Genomic DNA, 10,594 nt, shown 5'->3' on the forward strand with positions numbered 1-10,594 from the left:
TTGTAATCGGACATACGTGATTCTTAATTTTAGATCCGTCACTGCCAACAATAGGATAGGCCGGATGACGAGGTTGATTAGTTTTCTAAATTTTTTTTTTTTTTTTTTGCTCAACAGGCCGGGGTGATTTGTGAAGTTGGGAGTGCTCTAATCGATCACTAGCGCTTTAGACCTCATATATCACATACAAAAACTTTGATGCCTGTGCATTGTTCTTCCTGGATATTTCTCTTTCTCATTCTCATAGAGACCGACTATTACACAAATCGATCATATGCACATACATTATTGTACGTAGAATATAATTTAAATTCAACAACATGCATGATATACAAGAAATAAAATAAATACCACTGCTTGTATTTAACTTGATATATATAATAAGCTAGAAGATGCATACTACGTTATATATATGTGGTTTATATTATAAACATCAACTGCAGTATCCATTGAATGAATTACATATATATTTCAATGGCAACGATACATATAAATATTTGGTAGACTAGTTACACACACACACTTACACCATAAATCAGAATTATGGTATTACTACTAGTTTATTTATAGCCAGGATCGACAAGACGAGAAGCATATATATATATATATAGACCACACATACATATATATATATATGCAAGGCGAGATTAATTAAGTTGTAAATTATGGCCAACCCCCGGGGCCATAAGCTAGTCGGCGGCTAATTCCAGGGCCATAAAAGCCAGTATGATAAGTTCCTTTTTGTGCTTCCACAACTGCAGACACACGTCCATATGAATAATTTTTATTCATGATTATTAATCATCAAGCAAATATATATATATATACATGTGCATCATGCATGCAATTATAGTAGTACTAAAATTTCAAAGTCCTTTTTTTTTTTTTAAAACTTTAACCGTATTTTGATTTGTGTGTTATATTATTTGATGAAAATTATATTAATTAATTGAGTTTTAAATGTAGTTTTATTGGTATATTTTCCATCAAATATTATATAACACAAATCAAAAATATTTAAGGTCAAAGTTTATAAATGAAGACTTTGAAAATTTAAAATAAGACACATTTAGTGGAACGAAGGGTAGTTATGGAGTAGAGTATGTAATGACTAATGTGAACGATTTTATAAGTGTGTGTCTGTGTGTGTAACATAACGTACATACCTTTAGTATTTTGAGTTTGCAATGGATAATTAGTTCTTCCTGCTGCATAAGAAGTTACAAGAATTGCAAGGAAAACAATAAAGCACAAAATGAAGCCATAGTACTTCATATTCCTATACCGGCAAGTAAGGATTTTTTCAAACTCACTACGTATAGATTCTTTCAATAATAGTCCGACATATTCGGTTTATATAGAAAAATGGGACCAAAGTAGAGCTAGCTCTTGACTTAATTGGTTGTATACCATATATATGACCCATCAACTAAGTTACGTACGTTGTTGTGAAAATGTATGGACCTGTGTGATTATATTATTTACTATTAGTTAATAAATTAGGAGAAACGATCATTAGAGTATTTGTTTAATAAGGCTGCTTCTTATACTTTCACAGTAAAAGGAAAGTCTAGCTATCAGAAATTCATGAAACCGCCTTTCTTTATGCTAAATGATTAGTGTACTATGTGAGATGGTTAGCCATATTTTTTGAACCAAAAATCGATTTGTGAGTTAGGGACTTGCTAGAATAAATTGTTGATATGTAGTACGAGTACTTCATAATGGTCAAGGCTACATCCATTTATGGATCAATGTCATTGACTAATAGGTATAGAGAAAGAGAGATTGTGGCATTGAACTGATCACAGCCCTTACCAAAAGATGGTTCAATAACTTTTTAAGTTATGAGTCCTTTCGTTAATAATTCATGCAAACTTGCTATGTTTTTTTCTTTGTTAAGCACAATAATCCTTTGTACATTTGCTTGTTTACAGGAGAAGGAAGCAAAGAAGGAAGCTTTTAGGAAGCATTTAGATTCTAGTGGTGTCCTTCATGCTTTAACGAAAGGTTTCTTGCTTTATTATCTCATAATCATTTTCACTATATGACCTCCTTTGGCGTGCCATAAATGTGTAAGAATAGTTTGATTTGATATAAAACTTGTGCATAATATTGCAACTAGATTCAATATTTCACAATTATTTCTTGATATTTCACTATCTAGCTTGGCAATCTTTGCAAACCTTAAATGCAAAATGCCTCACTTATTAACTGAAAATCGACGCACACTGTTTTGAGAATAGACATTACAGATCGAGTTATGGTGATAGTTAGGTAGTGTTCAAGAACATGGATTACAGGGTCTGAAATATGGACTGCATCTCGCCGTTACATACTCACTTTTAAAACTTTTATTATATGCAGTTCTTGTGGCTCTATATGAACAGAATGACAAGCCATATATCCTCAGCCGTCGAGTAAGTTCACATCTTAATTTGAACATATTATTTTTCTTTCTATATTAGGTATGCATACTTTGTATAATCTTAATTAATTTGTAGACAATGCTTCATTTTTCTTCATATTTTCACCTATCATGTTGATTTTCATTTCTAAATTCATGAATCGGGTATCTTATGTAGGTTGAACCTCACGTCTTTAGCGTACGCTTCTAAATAGTTTATTATTGGGTTAACAGGTTTGTCCAGCAAAAACTTGGTGGTCCTAGCTTATCTGAATATGAAAAACTACAGGCCGAGATGTCTGATTTACAAATTAGATACAACGAGCTCTTGGCAGTTCACCAAGAAAATTGCAGCCAGGTAAACCTTACTCTTTGTTATTTCCTTTCACCTGAATCAGCCATAGTAGTACAAGTATGGATGTTAAAGCCAATAGTTCAACTAATCTATATTTCTGCTCCATTTGACTAGCTTCACAAGTCAAAAGATATGTTTCTTTTAAATCTTTATTCATTGAGGGTGTGTGGGATGGAGATTAGGTGGACTGAAGGCCTAAAAATGTGTACTTTCTGCTGTAAAATAATATATGTTGGTTGTTAAATGTTCTTTGCAATTTATTAGCATAATAATGCATAAGTTGTCTTTTATGTAGCTTGAACAATTAAAAAAAACATAGACGACATATCGGCACATCCAAAGAGAGTGTTGAAGGGGAACTTCCGAAAGAAAGTCTATGACGGAAGGTCAGTAATATATGAAAGAAAATGAGATGATAAATCACCCTGCATACCAAAAACTGATACATATCACCATCACGGATATTGTTCCTGGTGACAAGTTTCTCTATGTATCCTAGTTGGTTCCAAGTTAAGATATGGGGGCATTTTATGTATCACAGGGTTCCAATCACATTGATTTATGAGAAAAATTCTTTGGTGAAGATGGATTGGTTTGCTACTTGGCTAGGCTAACACTTTAGTGGCCGGGCTGCTGCTAAGTGTTTATTGTTTAACTCACCTCTTATGTGATGGGCATGCATGTTATTAGCATGGGTTAATTGGGTTGCTCGTGAAAAAACCTTTAAAGAGAGGCCCAATAAAAAATGTCTTAGAGCTTTGACGGTCTTATTATCCGTCAAATGGTCCTCTTATTAGCTAGGTAAACGATAACCGGCTCTAATTTGTCCCATTTTTTTATCATCCAATATAATGGCGATGTTATATTATACTAGCTGACTTTCACATGTTCGAATTGTTAAGATATATGCTTTTATGGCTAATCAAACTCACTTTTCTGTCCCAAAAAGATCTCATTCCGCATTATTCGTACATAGAAAAATTAAAACTTCACTTAAATTATGTTTTCTGAGCCTTAACTTTCAACACACATATAGAACAGCTACATAAATTTATGTTTTGTCTCTGATTGGTTTCAATATATCACCTTTATATATATTGAAAATTGTTATTGCTATATTATTCAAATATTTCTTTCAGATTAATGGGGCCAATTAATAGATGGTGCAGTCTTTCAACGGCACCATTCTCCAAAGGCAAATATTGGGTCCGAGTGTGGACTAGGAACTGGTCACGTGTTTGATTTCAATTCTCACAACAGTCATCAAATCCAGTTCCATTTTCTAAGGTGTAATCTTTGGGGAAGGGTCATATTGCAAAATATCGTTGTGGAAAGGTTGACCGTTAAGGGTTTTTTTTTTTTTTTTTTGGTTTTGCTTCAGACGTGGATAATTTTAACTAGCGATTTGCTGGATCTCCAACCCTTTTTCATAGAAAATAATGAGAACCCTAAGACTCGAACCCAAGACTTTAAAAAAAACTCTCATCCGGAGCTCATATAGTGGATTTTAGAAGGTATCCCTGACTAACTCACCTAAATAGAGTTGGTTGGTTGACTGCTTTAAGTAACATTGAAAGTGATATATAGTATATATTCAAATGAACTAAACTTTCAAGAAAAATGATAACTTACACATGATTTTTCTGTGGGCCCGTCGCCGGAAAGTCTTAGTGTTTTTACAAAAAAGTCTTGTATATCGTAGTAGATCATGATGGTGTACAAAAATCAATGGTCCTAGTTGATCCTAAAATAAGAGGTGGTCTCAAAATATCTCACCCCTATATATATATATGTTACGTAGTTAGTAGTTTTGGTTAAAGATATATATATATATATATATATATATATATATATATATATGGGTTTAGTGCGTCGGAATGAAAAAAACTATGCCCAAAAAATTATAGTGTGCATGAACTAACGTTTTTGTTTATTGTATGCATAAACTTAGTAAAAATGTTTAAATCATGCAATGTGTATACGTGGCAGCCCATATGAGCTGTCACGTGTAAACAAAAATTTTTTAAACAGGCCACGTGTAAGGTTTTGATTGGTCGGTCACAAAAAGTTACATGATATAAACATTTTTACTAAGTTTATGCATACAATAAACAAAAACGTTAGTTCATGCACACTATAACTTTTTGGACATAGTTAGTTGCATTTCGTCGCACTAAACCCTATATATATATATGTGTGTGTGTGTGTGTGTTACGTAGTTAGTAGTTTTAATATTGTATATACAGGGAGCCTTGATTGTACATATTGGGCTTGGGATAATTGTCCGGTGGCTTGGCGTGGCCAGTACACGAGAGGTGACCACAACGGGCCGACAATATCGCTTGAAGCACTGGCATCACAAGATACATGGATTTGGCACGCATACTTTGGTGTTGCCGGTTCAAACAACGGAATTAATGTGTTGAACCAATCTCTTTTGTTCAATAGCTTTGAAAACGGCACAGCACCGGTGGTTCCTTTCACGGTAAATGGCACCGAATATAAGTATCAGTATTTCCTCGTGGACGGGATCTACCCAAGATATGCGATGTTTGTGAAAACCATTCCTCATCCAACCAATGAGAAAAGGATTCGATTTGCTAAGACACGGGAGGCTGCAAGGAAGGTTGTGGAGCGAACTTTTGGTATTATGAAAAAAATGGAAAATACTTATGGAACCGGCACGACAAATGGAAGAACTCCCCATCCGTAGGATCATGTATGCGTGTTGTATTCTTCACAACATGATTTTAAAAGACGAGGACTACGCATTATGTCCTGATTATATTCCAGATCCCCCGGTTGCACCACAACCATCAGATGATCGACTAGCAGAAATACAAGAATCAAACGTCCATGAAGACTTTCGTATGGATCTCATTGACCATATTCATCGCACATTCATCCCGAGCCCCGATCGCTAGTTTAATTATGTATTGTGTTGTCGTTTCGTTTAAGATTGTAGTTTGATGTTTTATTTTGTTGTTTGAGTTTAATAATGTATTAGTTAATTTATTAAATAAAAGTTTTAGTTTTTATTTGAATAAAAATAAATAAAAAATGAATTAAATAAAAAAAAGGTGAGGAGAAGCAGATAAGTGCCCCTTGCATTTAGGGGGTGGCCGGAGAGGGAGTGAAAATCCGGAGAGGGGAGGGAACAGGTAGTGAAACCCTCCACTCACCCTTATGCCCTATATTTCTTTTTTCCCCATTTATGAGAGCCTTAATCATCCGAACCAAATATACTAAAGTCATATCTTGATTATTAGTATTTTATTTCTTTCTAACTAATGACATTTTATAATGACAGATTGAAAAGTATCACTAAATAACACATTGTCTTGTTGTGACTAGCTATGTACTAATTAGTATACTACACCTAATTAATTACGTTATTTGAAATTCGTTACTCTTGAACCTTTCAGATACGAAGTCGTTTACGACTATGTAGTCAACAATATAATATGAAATATTCATATAAATATTGCGTGATTAGAAGGATGCATCGATTGTGACGTGGGTGGTTGAGTTTTTTCTTCTATGATATAATAACTAAATTAATACCCGGTCGGTGATCGGGTTACCCAGTAAATTTATATAGTACATTTATCATGCATTGCGAAAATATACATCTTATAGTATATTAAAATAAAGTTTATTTTGAAAGCAGACTTAATGTTAAGAATCTTGTATAATTTTTTGGTATAACATATATAAAGTCGATTTTATATATATTAAGGTTGTCAATATCCGACCCTATTAAAAAATCGACATTAAACCGACCCGGGAAAACTGGGATAGGGTTGTGATATCTCTTTCCGGTAACCCGTCAATTTGTTTTTTTTTTTGGTTGGGTTCGGGTTGACCTTTTGGATTAATAGATAAACTCGTTAACCCATTTTTCTATTAAAACATTTTAATAGGTTGACCCATCAACTCATTTGATCCAACAACCCACAACCCATTTTACTTGATTTCAATTCACCAACCCGCAACCCATATAACCTCAAAGGCTAAAATCAATCCAGTAAACCATTACCCGCTGACCAATTTTTTTTTTGAGTTGGTGGTTGGATTTGATTTCATGGGTTGACAAGTTTTAGTTGAGATTTTTAAGTCGATTTTGATATTAGGGCGAGTTCGCTTGGATATTTTCAACCCACCAACTCATTCACCCGAACCCGATATAATTATATTACAATTATATATTAATTTTAGTTATTAATTGTTATATATAAAATCAATTGTTCGTGCCTAAAATCGAGAGAAACATGAATAACAACACTAATAATAAGTTAAAGCAATAACATCATATTGAGAAAAATAAATGTTATAAGCATTTCATTTGTCAAAATTATGATTCATTGAGACGAGGAGAAAATAATTATATTTTTTATAATAACATAGATAAATCTCTTACCCATTTATAAAGGTATCCAAAATATCAAAAAAATACACATTTTATACAAAGCCTAATGAAATCTTAAAATTTGTTTGTGCCGTGTTTTTTCTTTATTATTGTAAGCAGTGCGTTTTTTCATTTTATATTAGTAACATTGCTACTTTGCTAGTTGTATTGTTAAATATAACAACTTACCATGTTTATAGTTTGACTTTTAGTTTAAATGATTAGGATTGTATTATTAATTATTTTCAATGGTGTAGATTAAAAGTAGATTATTTTTTTCTCTATGCTCTACCAACAATATATATATAATATTAGATTTTAGACTCGTGTCAAATACACAGGTTATACAATATTATCAATATAAGAATTAACATATGGAAAAAAAATACTTATATGTTAAAATATAAAAATATACTTAAAAACCAATTGAGATGTTCAAACATAAATACTGAATGCTAAATCGTATCAAGAATGGATGGTAGCAGAGTTCGGGGGACATATAGTTTATCAAAATCGGTTGATTTATTTAGAATTTTAGTCATTCCAAATTTGTGAACACAATCTTAATTTAATCATTGTTGAAAATTTTAATTTAAAAAAATAAATGAATTTATAATACTGTATGAAACAATATGTATGAGATATATTTTGATTATAAATTTATAATGATAATACGTATATTGAATAAGTTCAATTATAATCTGTTAGGTTTTTTATATATTTATATATTATTATTTTTTTAATAATATAACGTCGATTAATCTATAAAAATAATATAAAATAAAATATTTATATAAATATTAATTCGTATTAATCCAAATGTTGTAACCTCTCTAATTTTTAGCTATATATTTTGTTATTAGATAGACATTATGTGATAAAGTATTAATTATTTTTAAATTAATCAAAAATGTAAATTAAAATCAAAATTGAAAAGCAAAAGTCAACTTGGGGAGAACAATAATAATAGAATTACTTTAAAATCTTAAATATATTTACATTGAATTTTATTTATTTTTAACTGATTAATTCGTATTTATAAGATAGAATGGACTATTAGGATATATATTAACTATTACTCAATTAGATATACATTAGCTACTCCCTGCGTCCCATTTTAATTGTCTTATTTTGATCGATCAAGTCTTTTTCTTCCGACTTTGACCATAAATATCTTTGTTTGCGTTATATATTTGTTAATAAAGTTATATCAATGAAAAGTACAATTAAAACTCAATCAATCCATATATGTTATATCAAGTGTTATATAACACAAACAAAAATATTGATGGTCAAAGTTGAAAGAAAAAAACTCAAACAGTCAAATTTGGACACCTAAAATGGGATGGATGTAGTATTATTTTTGATTTATTATATTAGAATTATTGGTTAAAAATGTAACTAAAAGGTGTAAATTGGCGATTAAAATAATGTATATTAAAGTTAAATTTGAAAACAAAAGTCAACTTAATAAAATTGAGAGCTGTAATTGGCCGATTAATTCTTAAGGCAACTTTTTTTTTTAGTATATTAAAAAAAATTTAGTTCTATGCCAGTTTTGTACCCAATGAATAATTTGGTGTTTTGTAACTGTTAATAAAAATATATTAAAGAGTTATGTTACAATGAATTTAAGTGATGAAATATTAAAAAGTTATGTTACAATGAATTTAAGTGATGAAATATTACTAACTTGATTTCATGAAAAAATATGACGACGACAATTAATTTGTTGAAGCTTATATGCTCATAGAGTCATAGTATAATAATAATTCCAAGTTATTTATATCTATCTATTTGGGATGGATATGTATTGAAAATTCAGCTATATACGGTATACCTCCTGTAACACAAAGACGACACATTTTTTATTATAAAGTTAGTTTAATTAATTATAATTAAAGATTAAATAAATTGTAAAGGTTTAAATTGTAAATATAAAAGTGACATCATCAAATTTTAATTTTATCAAATTGAGTTTTGTGATTGGTTAATAAGCAATTAAGTCAATTGTCTTTTAATATATATAAAGATAAAGATAAAGATATTAGATTTTATTTCTCTATTTAAGTTTTTAGACATTAATAATAATGATATAATTATGTAAACTAATATTTTTATATTTTACATTCTTTTTTATCTTTAAATCAATCTTTAATTAAAATAATAAAATAAAAAATCCAATCCATTTAAAACTCTACAACCTTTTTTTTTATAACATTTTTATGTTTAATTTTATTTTCATTTACAACGTCTAACAATCTTATTTTAATTTTTATGTTTATCTCTTTTTTGTCTCATGTGTGTATATGTGTATGTTTCTTTTAATCTTCTTTAGCTTAATTTATAGTGTTTGTCTCATCATTGGGTCTATTGGGCCCAATATATTTTTCTTTCATTCGTCTGGGCCTAACGGGACTAGTATGCATATAACTCGCGTATTTGGGCCTATTGGGTCGTGTGTTTGTCATTTACTCGAATGGGCCTGTTAGGTCAATATGACTTTCCTTCATTCGTCTGGGTCTAACGGGACAAGTATGCATATAACTCAGGTTTTGAACCATGAGAAAGTGAAATGATTATTTCATCGATCTCAAATACAAAATTTTTATATGGGAGATTTACATATATATCTTATTTTAAAGACATAATTATATATATATATATATATATATATATATATATATATATCTCTACATACATTCTTAGCATAAGTAAGGATGGCAAATAGACCCGTACCCGACGGGGACATCTGAAACCCGATATTTTTGGTCCGTGTTCGAGGCTGGGTATGTGGGTCTAGGGCCGGGTATGGGGATGGTTTTAAGTTTTTTTGCGGGTTCGGGTCCGGGGATGGTTTTAGATGAAAACCCGCGTACCCGCCCCGTATACCCGATCCCCGCCCTGAACTCGTATACCCGACCCATATATATACATTATACAATAATAACATAATATGTTTATTTCCAATTATAATAAAAAAGTCTTATTGGTTTGTAATCAAACAAATGTAAATAACAACCAACATGACCTTCCGTATACTTTTTAAATGCCTTTAAACATTGTCTAAATAGATCAGAACATACATGTTCTTATTTAAGTTGACATACTATACGGTATACATACATACTATGCAAAGTTACTATAAACGCGGGTTGAATATAAGTAAAATGATGTTAGGCCATTCCATAAAACATATCCCCGATTATCCGTGGGGAACCCGTTACCTGATGGTTAGTAAGTAAACGGAGACCCGTCGGGTCCGGGTCCGGGTCCGGGTTTGGGACGGTGATTTTTAAACGGGTCCGGGTCTGAGATTAGCTAAACCCGGCCCGTTGCCATCCCTAAGCATAAGTGTGTAGGCTGAGCCGTCCACAAACATGGCATCTGTAGGTTTCTTGTTTGCCATCATCTCCAGCAACAA

General features: G+C 31.3%; 1 protein-coding gene, 1 long non-coding RNA gene and 1 pseudogene across 2 annotated transcripts; 2 read left to right on the plus strand and 1 right to left on the minus strand.

Moving 5' to 3' along the window:
• Window positions 1-427: 427 nt before the first annotated feature.
• Window positions 428-1,443, minus strand: LOC122606102. Its single transcript, XR_006324805.1, has 2 exons — window positions 1,167-1,443; window positions 428-755 (listed from the first exon to the last, which is right to left on the minus strand). It is a non-coding gene; the product is annotated as an uncharacterized LOC122606102 (long non-coding RNA).
• A 281-nt stretch (window positions 1,444-1,724) lies between these two features.
• On the plus strand, window positions 1,725-3,316 carry LOC122604819 (annotated as a pseudogene).
• A 589-nt stretch (window positions 3,317-3,905) lies between these two features.
• LOC122604820 lies at window positions 3,906-5,686 on the plus strand. The gene is made up of 3 exons (XM_043777684.1): window positions 3,906-3,957; window positions 5,009-5,407; window positions 5,520-5,686. Exons 1-3 carry the CDS (start codon window positions 3,906-3,908, stop codon window positions 5,684-5,686), a joined length of 618 nt encoding a protein of 205 aa, XP_043633619.1.
• Window positions 5,687-10,594: the final 4,908 nt, after the last annotated feature.

Source organism: Erigeron canadensis, chromosome 6, assembly GCF_010389155.1.
Source record: "Erigeron canadensis isolate Cc75 chromosome 6, C_canadensis_v1, whole genome shotgun sequence".
Lineage (NCBI taxonomy): Eukaryota > Viridiplantae > Streptophyta > Magnoliopsida > Asterales > Asteraceae > Erigeron > Erigeron canadensis.